At 34.9% G+C, this 21,217-nt stretch overlaps 1 protein-coding gene across 3 annotated transcripts in view; it reads right to left on the reverse strand.

Annotated features, from left to right (window-relative positions):
• The window catches only part of CLCN3 (chloride voltage-gated channel 3), a 77,812-nt gene extending 57,865 nt beyond the window's left edge, over window positions 1-19,947 (reverse strand). For 2 of the 3 annotated variants that reach the window (XM_016148203.2, XM_016148201.2), the window contains exons 1-2: window positions 19,429-19,947; window positions 10,322-10,497 (exon numbers count right to left, since the gene is read on the reverse strand). In XM_016148203.2, the coding sequence (XP_016003689.1) occupies window positions 10,322-10,481 (160 nt within the window). In that variant the 5' untranslated portion in view covers window positions 10,482-10,497; window positions 19,429-19,947. Of the gene's footprint in view, window positions 1-10,321; window positions 10,498-19,428 lie in introns of those variants that run through there. The other variant, XM_016148204.2, reaches the window with a different exon arrangement.
• Window positions 19,948-21,217: the final 1,270 nt, after the last annotated feature.

A 21,217-nucleotide genomic window follows, 5' to 3' on the forward strand; every position in this document is an offset into this window, starting at 1 on the left:
CTTGTTCACTGCTCTATCCTGAACACCGAACATGGTGTCTGGCTAGGTGCTCAGGATAGAGCAGTGAAAGGAGCCTAATAATTATGTGCTGAATGAAATATGCATAGGATTAAATCTAGAAAAAATATATACCAAAATAATCAGTTATCTAATCTATATAGGTGGTAAGATTATGAGGAATTTTCATTTACTTCCTTTTATTTTCATCATTTTTTCCACAATAAGCACATTTGCTTTTATTATTTAAAAGTTAACTCTTTCCGCCTTATTTTTTTTAAAAATAAACTATTTCAAACTAATTTTATATTTACAAAAAAGTTACAAGGATAGTATGAAGAAGTTCCGAATACTTCTCAGTTTTCCCAACTGTTAACATTCTACATTTCCATGGTGCACTGGTCTAGACTAAGAAACAGATATTGATACATTACTATTAAGGACACTCCAAATTTTATTTAGATTTCAGCAGCTTTTATATAAAAGTCCTCTTTCTCTTCTAGGTTCCAATCAAGGATATTACATTGCATTTAGTTAACTTGTGTCCCCAAACTCCTCTGGTATATAACAGTTTCTCAGTCTTTCCTTGTTTTTCATACTTTAACTGGGTAAATATCCTGTATAATGCCGCCCCCCACCACTGCCCTGCCCCAACCAGTCTAGGTTCGTCTATTATTTTTCCTTTGGTTAGACATGGGTTATAGGTCTTTGCAAAAGTATCACAAGATAAAGTGCCCTTCTTGTTATCTGTTAGGGGTATACAATATCCGTATGACATCACTGGTGATATTAACCTTCATTACCTGGTTATGGAAGTGTCTGCCAAGTTTCTCCACTGCAAAATTACAATTTCCCTTTTTCTCTGAAACACTAAATCTAGCCTACCCTCAAAGGAGAAGGAGGTAGAATTAAGCTCCTTCTCCATGAGGGTGAAATATCTACATAAATTTTTTGGAATTCTTTAAAGGGGGACTTGTCTCTATTTATTTGTTCAATCATTTATATTAATTTATATCATTTCTGTCATATATATGTGCTCATTTATATTTATTTTAAACTTTGCTTACAATTCGATTCTACATTATTTATTTTGTTGCTCAAATTGTTCCAGTTTTTGCCATTAGGAGCTTTTTCAAGTTAGTTCTCATGTTCCTTTGACAGTCCCTCATCTTTGTTTTGTTGTGTTTTGTTTTTGAGTACACTTCCTTACTTCTCATATGCCACATACCCTGGAATCATGCTGTATTTTCTCTGCTCAGTTCTAGAATCAGCATTTCTCCAAGACAATTCAAGTAATTACTAAGTCCTGAAGTTAACCATATACGATTTTTATGAACCCAGGATAATCTATCTGAATGTTATGATATAATGTGATTATACAAAATATACACAAAGCATAAAAAAGTTTATCTTTAAGCACCCACACCACGATTGCCACAAAGGACTCTCATGTACAATAGTAAGACTTCCTATACTCTTATTTACTATATTCTTCTGTTTCCAAAACTAATCTGAGTTGGGTGGGTGGAATAAATATTTTGCATTCATTTTTCAGATAAGAAAATTGAAAAACAGAAGTAATGACACTGACTAATGTCAGGGAGCTAGATGTTATTACAGACAATAGCTTCCATCCTGTGCCTTCTTCCTCCTGATGACACTACCATTTCCACGGGCCCCTCTGCAATGCAGTTGTAATAATGTGGGTGAGTGACACAGTTCCTGTTACTCCACCACATATCCTACCAGCTTCTTAGGTGTCCAGTTAAACCAAAACTTTTCTCTATATAACCATCCTAGTTCAATTTAAAAAAAAAAAGGGAAAAAAAAAGACTCCTAAAAATTATAAAATATGACTAGTAATATTTTAAATAGATGAATATTTTACAGAATAGCAAACTTTTAATGAGCTTCTATTGTGTGCATGCCAATATACTAGACATTGTAAGAAAGGAGGATGAAATAAATAGCATATGTGGCTGTCCATGATCTACTATATCCCCTCCCCACAAAGGTTAGAAATAAGGAAAATAAGATTGCTCATCAAGAGCTAAAATATGTAATCAATACATAATGGGTCAGCTCCAAACAGAACTTGACCATAAAATAAGTGACTTACAAACCAACAAGAATTACTAGAATAATTATACTAAAATATAATATAGCTAAATCTAGGAGGAGGGCAGGCTATAAACAAATCAGGCGAATAAGGAAAGTCAAAAAAGCAAAGGCAACAGAAGCAATACAATTTACTACATGGGAGGGGCCCCAACTTGACAAACCTGAAATGTCAGGTAAGGCTTTCTAGAGGAAGTGAGGTCTAATCTTAGAAGCAATGTACAAGTAATAATTGCTATTACAGGCAAAGAAAACATGTACAAAGACCTGGAGATATGATCACCAGATGTAAGCTCAAACCTAACATGTAAGAGGCTCGGGACAAGAACAGAAGGGAAGGCCCTACCTCCAAATACAGTCACATTTTCCATATCACTAAATATTCAAAAGTTAACAAGCTATTAATATGTGCCAGCTTCCTACACTGACAAATATACCTTATAATGACTTGGAAGTTTTGGCTAAGTTTTATAAATCTGCAGTTTTAAAAGTGGTAATTTAGAAAAACTTTCAAAAGCATAAAGAAAAATAAAAAGCATCCAAATTCTACCACCAAGAGAAAAATCATTACTTTGTTGTATTTCCCTCTAAATGTGTGTGTGTGTGCGCGCGTACATGTAACATTTTAAGAGAATTGGGATCATAATATATATACAGCTTTTATCCTTTTTATAGAAGCCCTTCCACTCTTATAGCTTATAATACAATGCAGAAAGTTATTTTATTCAATTACTCAATGTGCACTTTGCAACTACCTCATCTTAAAACAGCTCTCAAATGTATGGTCAAGTGTATTCTACAGACCCCTGGAGATCCCTAAGATCTTTTCCAGGGGATATATAATACATTTATGTATTATTATGAAAATATTTTAACAGTGCTACTGTAGCAAATTACCACAAACTTAGTGGTTTAAAATAATACAAATCTATTATGGTTCTGGAAGTCAGAAGTCTAAAATCAAAGGGTCTGCAGGCTGGTTCCTTCTAGAGGCTTCAGGAGAAAAGTGGTTTCCTTGCTTTTGTCAGCTTCTAGAGACAACCTACATTCCTTGGCCTGTGGCCCCGTCCTCTTACGACTTCAACTTCTAGCTTCAGACTCCAATCCCCCTGCTTCCTTCTTTTAAAGACCCCATGCTTACCATGGGGTCACCCAGATAATCCTGAATAATCTCACCATCTCATGATTCTTCAGTAAGCCAAAACCATTAAATCCTTTTCATCATCTAAAATAACATATTTAAAGGCTCCAGAAATTACAATGTGGAGGGTCATTATTCAGCCTACACAACATTCTTTACCTTTTTCATCCTATTATGTGATGCGAATGCAACAGTAGGTAAAATGGCTTGCATCTAGTGCAAATTGAAGCAGTGGCACAAAATGTACTAGCAGTCATTGTATTCTTTCCCCCATGTACTCCCAGAAAACAAAAGGCCTATTTTGCTTCCAAATATCCTTCATAAACAAGTAAAAATTAATCCATTTTACTAAACTGCAATCCTTGAAAACACCTCCTTTTAACATCCTTTGTGATGAACTGGGAAGTATACAGCACTTTTGCTTATACTGTTGAACAATGGTTCCATCTTGAGGAAAAGCACTTATCTAAACATTTGAGTTGTGGGTGAACTTTTCTTCATGGAGCACTATTTTTATTCAAAAAAACAATTGATACACAAACTATAATTATTTAGACTTTGGTATCTGGCAGACATTTTCTCGAAACGCACCAAGTGAACCTGTCTCTTCAAGTAAAACAACGAACAGTATTTGTTGCCAGTAATAAAATTTGAGCTTTCAAGCAAAAATTAAATTTGGAAAACGTGTATTCACAACTGTGAGCGTGACAGTTTCCCAATAGTTAAAGATTTCTTATACAGTTGAGATTGGTGGCCATGTTAAAAAATGAGGCTTTGTTGGTTTTGTGTAATAAAATGTGTGAACATTAGCGAGATCTGTTATGTGCTGAATTGTGTCCCACCAAAATTCATATGATAGAAGTCCTAACCCTAAGTGCCTCAGAATGTGATTATTTGGAGATAGGGCCTTTAGAAAGGTAATTAAGGTTAAATGAGGCTACCAGGATTGGCCCTAATCCAATTTGCCTAGTATCCTTATAAGAAGAGATTAGGACACAAATAGACAGGACCACGTCAGAATGCAGGAAGAAGACAGCCATCTACAAGCTGAGGCCTCAGAAGAAATCAACCCTGTCAAAACCTGGATATTGACCTTTTAGCCTCCAGAACTGTGAGAAAATAAATTTCCATTGTTAAAGCCACCCAATAGGTGGTACTTTGTTATGGCAGCCCTAGCAAACTATACATCAGTGAATAATTTCCAAAGGACTAATTTGTGATATTCTAAAATCATGCATGGGTAGTAGATCCAGTTGAAGCACAAGATAGGCCAATGATTTTAAGACAGCATAAAACGTTCATTAATATGGTTTCAGCTTCTACAGTGCAATTCATCTTTAAGAAATTATCATTTGTCAAGTTTTGGTGCACTATTAAAGAAGAATATCACAATGATATGAAAGGTTATTTAAATTATGTCTTCCTTTTCTAACTATATATTTGTATAAGGCCAAATTTTCTTATATATTTCTTATATATAAAAATATATATTCTTATACAGTTGACCCCTGAACAACATAGGATGTTACGAGTAGAGGCACAGACAATTCCCCACCCCAGCAGTTGAAAATCCACATATAACATCTAACTTTCCAAAAATTTAACTACTAATAGCCTAATGTTGACTGAAGCCTTGCCAATAACATAAAGTTAATTAATACAAATTTTGAATGTTATAGGTATTATATATTGTATTCTTTTGAAAAAGTTAAGAAAATACTAAGAAAACCATAAGAAAAAGAAGATACATACTTTGTATGCATTCGTGACATATATTTTTTTCTTTTTCAATATTTCTAGGGCATATAGTTTGCAAGTTTCTTAGAATTTCCAAAAAATTTTCCAATATATTTATTGAAAAAAATCTGTGTATAAGTGGACCCACACAGTTCAAACCCATGTTGTTCAAAAGTCAACTGTATGTATGTACGTATATACACATAAAAACACATATTTCTTATATGTTTCAACCAAACAACATATCACAATAGAGTGAATGGAGAAGCAGCAGAAACTCTAGGGGTTTTCTATTAAGCCAGATGTTAGAGATATTTACAAAACCGTGAAACAATGACACTCCTCTCACTAAATTTATGTTTATTTTGAAAAATATGATTGATTATTCATAAAAGTTGTTAATGTTACAATGTAATGAGTTATTTTTAAATGAATTAAAGTATTAAAAATTTTCTTTTAATTTTTAATGTGGCAAATTTTGTAGTCTTCCCTTAAAAAGTATATTGTTAATATTTTTTTATTGGCCTCAGTCATCTCTACATTCTATGTCACTTTGAGCTGTTTTTCCTTTGGTTCATCTTTCTCAAATACTTAATTATGAGACTTTGTGTCTTCATAAGCTGCTTGACATACTTCCTTTCAAATGAAGTAGAGCATTAGCATAGTTCTCACTGTAAATATGTTTGCTTTTTTTTTTTTTAACCTAACACCTAAAATCTTGGTTAATATGAACTACTAATAAGAGACAGCTGAGTTTCACAATGATGAATTCATACTCCTGTGTCTGCCAAACTAAAAACTAAACCCTGAACTGAGATGTTTGAGTAAAATCACAAACATATTGAATAAAGCTAAATCTAAAAACAGATATTCAAATGAAAGTGCTAGATCTCTAGAACCTGAGAAGGTGAATTTTAGCAGAGACAAGGATTGTAAGACCTTGAACTGAACAATCTACCTCTTAGTCTCATACTATGCAGCCTTATGTGGTTTGTGAGTTCTGAGGCTCAGGATGAGATACATATGTGAAATATAATAATCTATGTTATGTCTCTGTATTCCATTCCCGGTTACCACATGTCCCAAGATTTTAGAAAAAAATAACACTTTACATTTGAATTTTAGTATTTACAAAGTTTTTTTTTTTTTAAGGTTATCTACAGATAGAAATTTGAAGAAATTAGGAGTGAGCCCTATCATTCCTCTCACATTTACTATCAGTTTGTGATCTATCATTTATACACAATCTAGAAGCCTGGAGTGATTCTTGAAAACCATATTATTCACATTTCGGACATGATAAAAAGGGATATAATAATCTAAGTTTTGAACTCATTAATATGATTAATGTAATTGTTGAAAACTAATTTGCTAAACAAGTGGCTAATAGTGTTCACCCTACTAATCTAAGTGTTTTCTTAATTCAAATGAAGATTGTACTATCTAAGACCAATAGTAAACTTGTACTGATGAAAACTCACGTGTTTTATTTTCAATGAAGCCAAGAACTATACAGTTCTCTATAATGACTACAACTCTGACAAGAAAATTTTGGCCCTCTCTTCCTGCTACTTGTAATAAAAAGTTTCGCATTTCCAAAGAAGTTGAATTATATAGACCTAAAGTGAATCGCTCAAATTAGATATACTTAATGTAAATATATATCAACTCCAATTTTTCAAATTTTCACTTGTTTAAATTTTTAACTGATATTACCAATGAATCATCATTATTGGAGCTAACTTCTATTTTTTTTTTTTTTAATCACAGTGTATTCTAGCTTACTTAGTATAAACTCTGAGCAGATAAGGTTGATTCTATTTTAAAATAAGTAGGTCCATCTTTTTAAATTATTTGAGAAAACATGATCTATACAACAACAACAAACTCAATTACCTAGTGGAGTTAGTGAAGTCCAAAGTGGTTTATCCCTAAAACCTAAATCTTAATGCAGATGTCATAGCTGAGTTTTAGATCTATATCCTTTTTTCAATATTACTGGAAATATTCCTCACATCTCACTTGAATACTAAAGTAAAAGAAAATTGCTTAAGATGGAGGTCAGAGTTTAATACATCTAAAGGGGAAGGAACATAGAAGAAAATAGAAGCAGCTACTATACACTGAGTCCTTACCATGAGCCAGTTACTGTGCTAAGGATACTATATACAGACACAGAAATGAGGTCTTCGGCTGACATCTACCCCAGCCCATGAGGGTGGATTTAATCTGAGGCCCCCACTTCTACGACATTCCACTTCCAACTACTGTTAAAAGGACCACATCAGCTTTGCTGAAAGAAAGGATATCACTATCTTAGGAAAGGTCGTTCACTGTCTCACACCATGATACTTTTTCCTACTGTGGAGCCGTCATGCACTATCTCCCCTCCCAGAACACTCGGAGCAACACTAAAGGGGTACCAAAATAATACCCTTTTTTCCGAGATGTAACATTTACAATCTGCACCACACAATTTAACACTTATATACTTGTTGTCAATTGTTGTTTCACATCTTGTACTGTCAAGTAGACTAACTTAAGGGCAGAATCTGTATGGAAAATACCAATGGTTGCTTTACCCTACTGTCATTCCAAATTATTCCTTGCTAACTCCAGGGAACGAATCATGATGGTTCTAACTAGTCAGTAATCCCATCCCTCTTTGTCAGCTATCAGTCAGTCTAGGTGTGGACATGTAACCAATTCTGGCCAGTGATAAAAGAGGATGTCTATTGATAAGGTTCTAGGAAAATTATCTTGCTTAATAAGCAACAAAAGAAGATCCTTTCTTATATCTTTGCTCCTTCTTCCCATTTGGCACTCTACCCTACAAATGAAGACAACACCAATACTTACTGGATCTTTCTACTTTGTCTTTCTACTTCTCTGAGTTAATTCTCTGCCTCACATAAGGGCCAAGGAACTTCCCAAACATAGAAAATTGGGTACACTGTTAAATTTCACCTGATTTTTCAAATTATGAACACATGTGTTTATCTGGTTTATAACTCTGTAATTAAAATGAGGGGGATCATCTCACCAGTGATGACGAGAGCAAACTACTAATAGTAGCAAATTACTGTGTATATTTTTTTAAATCAAAGACCATCCAAAAGAGCCAGAGGCATACAAGGCAGGAAGAACTTGAAGTGCCAAGATTCTAAAAAGAAGTAAGAGATAAAGAGTCTCGACCACTTTTTGCCCCTGGGCTATTTCCAGATTGGTAAATACAGTGACTGTGGGGCCCAAAAGATAGAGAAGGTTGAGCGCTTTTGGTGGTTTCAAGGGGTCAACGAGCCAAAATTTGAAGTTCAGAACCCCAAGGCAATAAGCACTTGAATGGGCCAATATCTTGGAGAAAAGATAGTAGTTTATTCTATCACGCTTTTCCCCTAAAAATATTACAATCCCTAAACTTCATGAGAGAGGCTGAGAAACTAAGCAAAAAGCAGTGGTTAAGAGACTAAAATGATAAGAATTTCAGTGCCCACCAAAGAGAAGGGGTCTTGGTAAACGCACTAGGCTTTCTACTAAAATCCTCAAGGGCTGTGCCCTAAAAATAAAGTGAGCCAAAAATAGACTAACTTTCAGAAAGTCTAACCCATGCTGCAATCCTCTCAATCTTTGATGACATTAATGTTAATTTGCTTCGAGACGACCTGTAGGCTAAGAAAAAATAAAATGAAACAAAACACTATGGTGACAATATCATCATCCAGAGTATCTATAATTGTTTTTGTATATAATACAAAAAAAGAACTCTTATAAAATAGGGAAAAAGATTGACAAGCACTTCAAAAGAGGCCATCTAAAATCCAATAAACATACAAAATAGCATTTAAATTTATAAGCCACTGGGCAAATGTAAAAAACAACATTCAAGACTACTATACCTACACTAAAATAGCCAAGAATTTAAAAACTAATAATATTAAGTATTGGTGAAGATGCGGGGCAACTAGAACTCTCACGCATAGCTGGGCAAATGTCCATGCTACAGCCACTTTGGAACTAACTTTGACAGTATCTGGTAACACTAAGATGCACATACCCTATCATCTAAAAATTCCATTTTAAGATATCAACTCCACAGAACTGTGTATATAATGTGCACAAAAACACATGTCCATGAAAATTCCCAGCAGCGCTATTAATAGCCAAAATATGAAAGAAAAAACATGAATATCAACAATATATGACAAATAGAATAGATTGCAACATGTTTATACAATGGCAATAAAACAAATTACTGCTATATGCAACAATATAGATAAATCTCAAAACTTAAGTAAATGATGTCAGACACAAAAGAATATATTTAGTGTAATTCCATTTATATAAAGTTTAAATGCCTGCGAAACTAATACACAGTAATAGAAAACAAAATAAAGTTACCTTTGAAATTGGAAGGGGAAACAGGGGTGTATTCTGGAAGAACTGGTAATATTTTATTTCTTGACTGAGGGGTAATTATATGAGTATGTTCACTTCATAGAAATTCATCAATTTCTACATTTATGATTTGATGACTGTTGTAATGGTTAATTTTATGTGTTGACCTGAATGGGCTAAGGGATCCCCAGATAGCTGGTAAAACATTATTTCTGTTTATGTGTCTGTGAGGGCCTTCCAGAAGAGAGTCAACTGAAAAAAGATGCTCTCACTGATGAAAATGGTGATCATTCAATTAGTTGAAGATCTGAATAGAACAAAAAGGCAGAGAGGACAGGTGAATTTGCTCTCTGCTTGAGCTTAGACATCTATCTTCTCCTGCCCTTGAACATCAGTACTCCTGGACCTGGGGCCTTCGGACTCAGACAAGACTTACACCATTTGTCCCCCTGGTTCGCAAGCCTTTGAGTTTAAACTAGAACTATACCACTAACTTTCCTGGGCCTCCAGTTTGCAGATAGCAAATTGAGGGACTTCTCAGCCTCTACAATGATGTGAGACAATACTTCATAATAAATCTCTCTCTATATTTCAATATATACCTATTAGTTCTGTTTCTCTGAGAACCTCAATTACAGTTGTATAACTCTCTACATTATGTTATATTTAAATTTTAAAATTTATCCAAATACGAGGTTTTCTTCTGGGGTAATAAAAATGTTTAGAGCTAGATAGACGTGGCAGTTGCACTACATTGTGAATGTTCTAAATGCCACAGAAGTGTACACTTTAACAAAGGCTAAGTTTATATTACATGAATCACCTCAATTAAAAAAAAAATTGCCCCAAAACGCAACCTCAGAAAAACAATGTATATACTGATCAGTAGATACGCATGACTACAAATACTAAGACTTGCATTGTCAAACTTACCAACTACTGTGTCACCATCTAACAAATTGTCATCTTCAGAAGTTTGAAAGTCCATAATAACACCAGCTCCATCTAAAAGTTCCTCGTCACTACTTGCACTCGTTATACTGTTGTAACTGTTTCTATAGTAGCCTCTATGGAACAGCTGCTCAGACTCCATTGAGCTGGCTGGTTATCTGAAAAAAAGGAAAAAAAAAAAAGGGTTTAAAAATTTTCTCAATATAATAAAATCATCTAGTTTAATAGGACAAAAGGAAACTTCTGATCTCTGTATTAAAAAAATACTAAATTCATTCGCTGTAAGCTAAACATCTATTATGTTAAGTCTTTTGGTATGATTTAATAATTCTATTTTTACTATGCAGCTGTAAAAAAGAATGAAGAATTTCTTTATGTAGTGGTATCAAACAATCTCCAATATTAATTGTTAAGTTGAAAACCAAAGTACAGAGACAAGTGTTTAGAGTCTCCTACAATATATGTGGTTTTTTTTTTTTTTTTCCCCCATAAAAAGTGTGTGTATGGGGAAATACAGTGTGTAATTGCTTGTGTGTGTATAAACTATCTGGAGTTATTTCCAAGAAAGTTGCCCACAGGAGAAAAGAACAAGATGGCTGAAGTACCAGGTCCGAAAGTGAGACTGTTCTGTTTGAATATTTTAGCCGTTGTAAGTACTAATTTTAAATACTGTAATTTAAATTAATATTAAAATATTAATTTCATTCTTTCATCATTTTAAAATTTGAATTTTCAAAACATGTGCTTTGAAATATCAGCCATGGAATATATAACAGATAACAATTTTCATTTTTTCAAAGCAGAAAATACCAAATAAGCATACATTTTCATTGTTCTTATTTTATACTTTAAAAACAGTATTGCTCCTACACAGTTTGATTTTTTAAAAAATACATCTATCTACTTGCTCAACATCAAAATGAGAGTTCACCGTAAGTGTGGTAGACATTAGCAATAAACTTGAAAGGTTCATATGTGGGACTTGAAAGATTGTCATAAAACTAATGCCACCAAGCCTTGTAAAACAAGATTTACTGGACATGTCAAATAAGTACATCCAGAAACCAAAAGACAAATGGAACTAAGCATACTATAATTCTAATGCTGAATTCTAGTACTGAAGACTTGGAATATTTTAAGACAATCTCTTGTCCTCGAAAATTTTTCCTTTTCCACATGGAAAAATAACTTCGAAGAACTATAACAATTAAAAATTATTTGTAAAGCTTTTTATACCTCTTTCTAGAAAAATATTATTATTTTTAAAAGATTTAGTACATAAATTTCCTAACATAATAACCACTTTAGAGAAGTTTTGAGAGTTCCTTGAGAACAAGTCTCTAGTCTCAGTATCTGGCATAGTGACTGGTACGGGTGATATACCCACCCATAATATATGGATAATAAATGTCAAATGTCATACTGTTTATTCAATCAATGAGGTAAAAAACAAAAATGTATTCAGTGTTCAATAAACAAATACTCTATACAAATACTAGCACATAAATTATAAAGAAAAATTTAAATGCGTATGCCTTTGCAACTTTATTAATGTTTTATGGTTACCTACCTCTACCAAATGGGCTATTATAACATACTGAGATTTGTTAGAATGTACTAATTAGAGTTTTATATTTAAGGTAAATGTTAATGTAGAATAGAATGAAAATAACTGTTTATGATAAGCACTTTGCAGTGTCCATTAGAAGCAACCAAATTAAATATTGTGGCTCTTGAGTAAATAACCAAAGGTTTAAAAAAAAAGCATTAATAATTCAAGAATAATTTTAATTTTGATATATCAAAGCATTTATGCTAAAATTTTTCAAAGAACACAAGCCATTCTATTCTTCACTTCTTCAATAATTAGACTAGGCAGGCTAAATACATTTGACAACATACAATAATAGTTACAGGGCTACACATCACTGAGATATTGCCCTAAAATAATTAGAACTTTCTGTACACTAGGACCTCAGTCAGCAAGTCCCAACGTATGTCCTCTATTTTATCCCCAAAAGTCCCTCAAAAAACATAAATGTTAACTGGTAACTTCCTTTCAAAATGTTTACAAAAATTAATTTCACTAATGCCTCTGAGATATCTAGATTCCACACCTTTCTTTTAACGAGAGCGACCAACTCTGTTCTGAAAGTTTAAGCTCAGGCCTGTGTGGGTTATCATTTCTACAAATTCAATAACATTAACAACAACAACAACAAAAGAAAACCATTCTTCCTCTTAACCCAGAAACCTACAGAGCTGTACTGTCTGATCAGCAGCCACTGGCCTGGAAACATGGCCAGTCCAAACTGAGATGTGCTCTAAGGTAAAACATCTACTAAACTTCTAAGACTTAATAAGAAAAAAATTTCATTAATAATTTTATATGGATGTGTGTTAAAATAATACTTTAGATATATTGGATTAAATAAAATATAGTATTAAAATTAATCTTACCATTTTCTTTTTACCTTTTTAATATGGCTACTAAGAAATTTAAAATTACATATATGGTTCGCATTTTTAGCACAGATATTTTTATCGAATAGCACTGCTATGAAGTATCCAAAATTCTACGGCAGCATAAAGGAAATACAACACTGGATACCAAAGTTAAATCTTTTTAGGTTCTAAACTCAATTCCCAGGCTTGCCCACAAAAGGCTATTTACATCATAACAGCTGAAATTTTGCACATTAAAAAAATTAAAATAGTACAAAGTCACCTTTTCCTTTTTAATTGTCAAAAATATATTTAAAACCATTTCAAAAGATTATAATGGTCATACAGTAGCTTGCAAATTCATTCTTGCAGAGTTATGAAGATTAGTGTGATAACTTATAAAAATCTCCAAGGGTAAAGCCTGGTTTATTTCATAAGTTCCTAAATGAGCTATGTGGAATCACCTTGACCGCCTCTAATCTGATCTCCACAAGCAGCCAGCATGGTCTTTTCTAAAAGCAAGTCTTATCTCTCCCTGCTGCATGTATTGAAGTCTTAACCATTTCTCACCACCTTTAGCAGACAAAGCACTATGCAGCCTTGGCCTCTGCCTTACTTCTCCCACTTCATTCTGTAGTGTGTACTTCTTGCAGCACTCAACTCACTGATCTTCCTCTCAGTCTTACCAGGATCTTTCCTGTCTCCTGCCCCAGGGCCTTTATTGCTCCCTGAGCCCAGAACATACCTTCTCTTTATCTGATCAACTATCCTACTCATTCTTCAGCTCTCATATCTTTCTTTTCATTTTTCTTTTTCTTTTTTTTCCTCCCTTCTCCCTTCCCCTTCCCTTCTCCCTCCCCCTCTCTCTCTCCCTCCCTTCCATTAACAAATTCTTAAACAGAGTTTACAATATATTAGGCCCTACCCTAAGCATGTAACAAATTAACTCATTTAATATCTGTGTTAAACACAATCTCAACCCTAAAGCTTAGGTAATATTATTATCCCCACTTAACAGATCAGAAAACTGAGGCACAAAGTGTTTAAATAACTTGTCCAAAGTTATGCAGCTAGTAAGGGAAGCCTTCCTTGACCTATTTGCTACCTGGGTAAATCTTTCCCTACTAGGTCAAATTTTCATTACTAGTTCTTATATCTCTTCTTCTTTTAAGCACTCATCACAGTTGTAATATTATACTTATGTGATTATTTCATTAAAATCCAACTTTGCTTCTAGAAGGTATCATAAGGTCTGTTACTGCATCAATTTTTGCTCAGCATATTTGATGGGCAGCACAGTACCTGGCACATATTGTGTTCAATTTTTTTTCTAATTAAACTTACTTTGAAAAAAATTGTGATTTCACGTGCATTATAATAAATAATGGAGAGATCCTTGTACCCTTTATTCAGTAACCAATGATAACATGTAAAACTATAGTATAATACCATGATCAGGATATTGACATCAATATAGTCAAGAAATAAGACATTTTCATCGCTAGGAGGACCTCCCCTGTTGCCCTTTGATAGCCACACCCACATTCTTCCAGCCCCCTCCTAGCCCTTCCATATCCCCTGGTAACCCATAATCTTTTCTATTTCTATAAATTTGCTATTTGAAACTATATAAATGGAATCATACAGTATGTTACTAATTATATGAAGATTCATCCTGTTTGTGGCATCAATAGTTCCTCCCTTTTTATTGCTTAGTGTTGAATGGTATGAATGTACCACAGTTTTTTAACCATTCACCCACTGAAGAATATCTGGCTCTTTTCTAGGTTCTGACTATTATGAATAAAGTTGCTATAAATATCCACGCACACGTTTTGTGTGTGTGTGAATATAAATGTTCATTTCTCTGGAATAAAAGACAAAGAGTAAAATAGGTGAGCCATTTGGTAACTGCCCGTTTAGTTTTTTTAAAAACTGCCAATTTTACATTCCAATCAACAATGTATGAGTGCTCTGGTTTCTCCATATCCTTACCAGCACTCAGTGTTGTCACTATTTTTAATTTTAGCCATTCTGATAGGTGGGTAGTGATGTTTCATTGTTTTAATTTGCATTTCCCTAATGGTTAATGATGTTGAACATCTTTTTATGTGCTTATTTGCTATCTGCATTTTCTCTTCAGTAAAATGACTGTTCGTATCTTTTGCCCGTTTTCTAATTGGATGGCTTTTATAATGCTGTTTTATATTTTAGAATATATGTTCTAGGCACTAATCCTTTGTCAGATATGTTGTTTGTAAATATTTTCTCCCAGTCTGTAGCTTGATTTTCTTCCTTTTAACAGGGTCTATAGCAGAGCAAAAGCATTTAATTTTGATGAGGTTCAATTTATCAATTATTCCTTTATGGGCTATGCGTATCTTTCTTCCACTGAATTGTTTTTGTGCCCCTATCAAAAACTAGTTGGGCATATTTATGTGGGTCTATTTCAGAATTCTCTGTTCTGTTCCATTTATCTATGTGTCTATACGAACAACAATACCAGCCTTGATTATTGTAGCTCTATGATATTTTGAAATTGGATAGATTGACTTCTCATACTTTATTCTTATTATTCAAAACTGTGTTAACTATTCTAGTTTCTTTACCTATCCATATAAATCTTAGAATAATCTTGTCTATATCTACAAAATTTATATTTATAGTATGAATGAATAACAAATGCTTAACAAATTAATGCTACATTTCTCCTTGGAGGTTGTATGATAACTCAAATTCAAACAGACCGAAACTGAGTATTTTCCCCAAACCTGCTTGTCCTTCTACTCTCCTTATATGAGTTTATAGAATCACCATCTACCTAATAGCCAATGTTAGTTTTCAGAGTCACTTATTAATTTATTCAACAAACATTTACTGAGCACCTAGATATACCAGGCACAAAGCCTTGTGCTAGGATAATGAATTCTAAGATATGATCCCTATTCTCATGGCAGTAAAGGAGAAAAGACATACAAATAACTACAGTATGGTATAAGTACCATGGGAGAGGTATACACAAGGTATTTGATAATACTGAAAAGGAATAAGCACACTGTCTAGGAAAGTCTGTAAACACTCAGTAATAGAGGGAAGGTTTTAGCTGAGTATTAAATGATTAGGATGAGTCGACTAGGCTATGAGATGAAAAGTCAGTACAGTCCAAAAAAGTATGTGCAAAAACAGCAGCATAGTAACAAAACCTGCTTGGGTAGAGCTACTGGAAGAGGTAGGGTACTAGAGAGTAGCTGGAGAGGTGAACATAAGGCAGATCAAGAAGGGAGGGGCTCGTATGTCATGCTAAGGAACTTATTATCTCATTTACACATATGGGAAACCATTAAGAATTTTAAAAGAGAAACCACATAATCAGATATGAATTTTAGCAGGCCCGTGCTAGCAGCACTGTGGAAGATAGATTAGAAGAGACTGAAAGGCTAAAGGCAGGGAGAGGAGTTAGGTGACCCTTATTAGCAGACGCTCGAACAATTCTAAATATAAGACAGTGAGGGCATATTGAACTAAGACATAGCAACATGGAGGAGTACACAAAGTTTTGAGAAATATTTAAAATGAAGTGATAACATTTAAAACGTGGGGAATAGTGAAGAAGAAATCTAAGATATCCACTAAGTTTCTGACTTGACTAGTTAATTCAAAACAGGTGGAAGAAACAAATTTTAGTCTCCTACAGCTTAAAAGGCTCAGGATCAGAGTGTTCTTTCCAACTGTAGGATTATAGATCCAGGTTTAGTCCTATTCAAGGCCAGACTACAACGAAGTGAACGTAACTTCAGTACACCAATCTAGCCCTCAAACTGCAAACTTAGTACACCACCAGAATTCAGAGGGTAGAAGGAGTGAGGAACAGAAATAGGAAGACCTTCGAAATGGGTGAATAAGGGACCGACGGCCTGAAGTAATACACTGATTCTTCATAGTTCCCAACAAAGTTTTGCTTCTTTTGTAAAGAAGGCTGGTTAGGGCTGAGGACCATGGCTAAGTGTTAAAGGTGTGTTTGTCAGCTATCTGGCTGGCCAGTGAGCTGACAGAAAAGTAGGTATAATCTGAGTGAAAAAAGAAATGAAAATCTCAAATAATAGCAACCACGGAAATGGACAAAAGTCTCAAAAGCAATAATGGCAGGGAAGTGAAACTGATCTAGCCCTTTGTATGTAAGAAGAATTTTCATATAAATATTTTAAGAACTGTTGAGATTAAAATATGACAGTAAATTTCGACAATTTATTAATTTATTAATATTTATAGGATAGCTATAATGTACCAGAAATTGTTTTAAAAACATAATTTTTATTGATTAATGACACCATATTTCTATAGGGCTAACAGCTTTCAGTAAACCTCAGTATAAGTTACTTTATATACTGTCCTCGAAAGAGATACTGTAATGTTTTCCTATAAATTACTAAACACCTATATAATAAAAGTTAATACATGACAGATGTCACAGAAGACACATGAATTGTTATAAAAGCTCATAGAAAAGACCACCTCCCGCTGTAATCGATGATGAGAAACCTTCTTTGGAAGAGACACACTTGGGCTGGACCTTAAAAAGTAAGTGGGATTTTATGGAACAGAGATGGGAGAAGAGGTTAACTGAAGCAAAAGTATAGGCATGAATCAAATATGGAACCAAAAAGGCAACAAATACATTTGGAGATGGGGAGTAAGCACACAGAACACAAGTCCAGTAAAAGGTTTCACGATTACAGAAGCACCAAGAAAGGGTTCATTATAGTAGTAGGATAAAAGTTTTAAAGAACAACAAAAAAAGATTTTTCAGAGTTTCTGTAATTTTACATTACTTTTATAGTTGGAAAAAAAACCCAAATGAACCTATGGTGCCATCTCCCTCATCCTACCTTTTCTTCTAGCATTTTGACTAGTCTTATCTACAATACAGTGCAGCCATTCAGGGCAAGAACTCTGACATCATCCTGCCAGGCTTCAGGCTCAGTTCTAACACTTTCTGAGATCTTGGGCAAGTTTAAATCCTCTATGCCTCAGTTTCCAGATTTGTATAATGGCAAAACTTGAAATTACCTACTTCATGGAGTTGGTGTGAGAATTGAGATAATCCATAAAAGATATTTAGGAAAGATTCTGAATCATAGGATTCACTCAATAAATATTAATGTCATATTATATGTTTTAAATCCTTGCTGACAAGTTTGAAACTTAGCTAAAAGTTCTACAAAGCAGTGATAGTGGCCAAAACCCAAAGAATATTGCTTCGATAATCGACACCACAGAGATCAAATCTGGCTTCCTGAGCAGTCTGAAAATTATTACCAACATGTCATTACAGGAAATGGAAAGCCTATTACCAACATGACCTGGAAAATAGCCAATATACTAACAAAATAATAACCTCAGTCACTCTGTTTCTCTGAAGTGTATATGTCCAAAATCAGGTTAAATATTTACATCCTTATGAGCTACATATGATTGAAAACACATGCTAAAACACAATTTCTATGTAAAAATGCAGGTACTAAACACTCACATTGACCTCTTAAAATAATTTGACTCATTTTTCAAGCAAAGAATTAGTCTTTGAGTTACTAAATATGTGGTAATCATATGGTAAAATATGTAAATGTAGAATCCCTATGTTGTACAAGTGAAATATAATATTGTATGTCAACTAGACCATTAAAAAAATCAGTCTTTGAAGAATATGAAAGGTAGAATGTGGGAGCGGGATGAAATCTGTCATGTATTCTGCCAACAATGGCTGTTCCTATTAACCAGAGGTCATAAAAGCGTACCTAATTTGAGAAATTATCTGTAGGTCACACGTCTGGGTTTTTTTTAGCCATTGGATGCAATCGGCAGCAACACCTTTTAGCATTTTAACTGCTATACTTATGCACTCTTGAACTACACAGGTGGTATTTTCCTGTTACTCATAAAGGCACGTAAAACTGACATTGGTTAAATTATTTCCATACCGACCTCAATAAGAAAAAATCTTCAAAAGTAACTCTTTAAAGATGAAAAGGATTTCTGGGAAGATTCAACAATCAATGACACAAGCCACAATGATACTGTAATAACTAAACTGCATAGTTCAAAGAAGTTTATAGTTTGCAAAACTTAACTTCTGAATTACCAAAAAAAAATTGGCATGGTCACTATTGATTCAATTCTCATAAACATGCATAATGTATATGTAATTACCTTATATGTGCTCCAGTTTTAAAATTCTATACAAATAAAGCATATTATATGGAAAATTAACGAGATTCTAAGGAAGCTTCTCATATCAGAACGTTATATATACACAATGTCTTGATATACATGTAAGTCTAAACTAAAGAAAAACCCAATATTTACTTTAAATTTGGGCAAATTTAGCGAAAATAAACACCATTCTCTGAGTTCAATTTTAATCTCTTCCTGGAACCTACTTCCATTCTGTTCAAAGGTCCTTCAACACTTCCTGAATAGGTGAAATCTGAGAGAATGTTTGAGGGCATATACCTGAACGGGGTAGATTTAACATCATGTAAGTTAATTTGTTATAAGATAAACCAAGATGACAGCCCTGGCATCACAGCTAACCCAAAATTCGGGAACATGACGGCTAACAAATCTTCACTCAGAATGCTACTCACCTTGCAGGTCAGAGGCATAGCAAAATCAGTAGCTGTTTTCTGCGCTGCCTTTGGATTCTGCATCTGTTTCAAGCCTAAAAACCTAGCTATCCTGGGAGCTCCACCGGAATAAGCTACACACAACGGAAACTACCGCAATTTAAGACACCTGGAGTTTTCTACCGAAAAGGTTACGGAAATTTTGCCAAGTGAGACTTTTCTCGGCCTTCTTCAAACACAGGTGCAGCATTAAGTTAGATCCGCTTGCTTTGGGCCCTAGAGTCAACCTGTTTCTACTCAAATTTGAAAATAAAAACCTCCAACCTCACTTTTCTTCTAAAATACTAAAATTGACCCATCCTCTAACTCGGGAATGAAGTAGAATGGTTTTCAATCCACCACACCTTCCTTCCCCATCACGCAGCCCAATTCCGGCCGCGGAAGAACTTGCACTACGAGAAAGAGGATGTAGGTTCCGGACCAAAGCCGCGGAAGAGGAAGAAAAGCAGCAGGAATCCAAAGTCCGACAGGTGCACCGACGCGTGACGTCACCGCGTAGACGTGAACGGCCGTACAGCGTGCGGCCGCCCCAACACCTCCTCCTCGGCGCCTATTGGGCAATGTTGAAACAGTGGGCGGGCCGAGGCTGGGGCGCGGGGAGGAGCAGTCGGGCGTGCTGGCGAGCACCCAGGGGCTGAGCTGGCTGTGAAACCCTTCCTGTGGTACAGCTCGCGTAACTCCCGCTTTGCTGTTTGCCCCTGTGGTGACCTCGCGAAAGGACAGAAGGCGGCCACCTCGAGGGAAGCAGTCTCAGGCCGCAGGCGCGCGCCGCCCCCGGCGTCATCGCGAAGCTCCGCTACACGCTGGCGGGCGAAGACAGCGTCCTGGAGCAGCGCGTGAAATGCAGGCGAGCGTCGGTTCCGAAACGGAGAAGCAAAAACAGCCGTGGACGAGCGCTACTAACTAAAACGTAAATCGAGAGAAACGTGGGCCGTTAAATTTAGACCAATACGCAGTGCTACCTGTGCTAATAGGTCACCGGAACGGAATGCAATGGGGTCACCTCACTTTATTTGTCGCTGCCGGTTATGTTCCTAACATACATGTAAAGTAAACCCTTAATTCGTAGCCATTACTCGTTTTCAAAAACTGCTTGGCAATTAAGTATTTTTAAGAAAATATATGATATAAAAATTTGGTTTTAAAGTCTAATTTCAACTTACTCATAACAATTGAATATGATATTGAAGGATTTTAATCGTCGACATGACAGACTTAGTCACCAAGATTCAAAAATTCTGCTATATTTGCTTCATTTATATTTAGGTATATATATATTTTTTCCCTGCAGCATGTGAAAGTAGGAAGCAGACATGATACTTCACACCTAGATACTTGAACATGTATCTACTAAGAATAACTTCTCCAACACAATTAGAATACCATTGTCACCTGTGAAACTAAAGAGCCAAGTTATCTGCCCCCAACACCCAAAATCCAATGGTTGGACAGGAATAAGATAAGAGTTGTAGGTATTCCAGTTCAAAAAGCAGAAGAAAGATAGGAGTCACTATGCACAAATGTACAGCCACCTTTCACAACCACAGGATGAAAGAGTTCTTTGTTCCTCATTACATTAGGGTGTTTTTTGTTTGTTTGTTTGTTTGTTTGTTTTAATGCGAACAGGAAATCCCCTTTGTAATACCCTCACCCAAAAAGGTTTTATTCCTTAGGCTTGAATACCAGCTTTATCAGCTCATATATATGTTTCCACCAGCTGACAAACCTCACAGGCTAAGTCACCCATTCA

The sequence above is a fragment of the Rousettus aegyptiacus genome, unplaced genomic scaffold (assembly GCF_014176215.1).
Source record: "Rousettus aegyptiacus isolate mRouAeg1 unplaced genomic scaffold, mRouAeg1.p scaffold_m13_p_16, whole genome shotgun sequence".
Taxonomy (NCBI): Eukaryota; Metazoa; Chordata; class Mammalia; order Chiroptera; family Pteropodidae; genus Rousettus; species Rousettus aegyptiacus.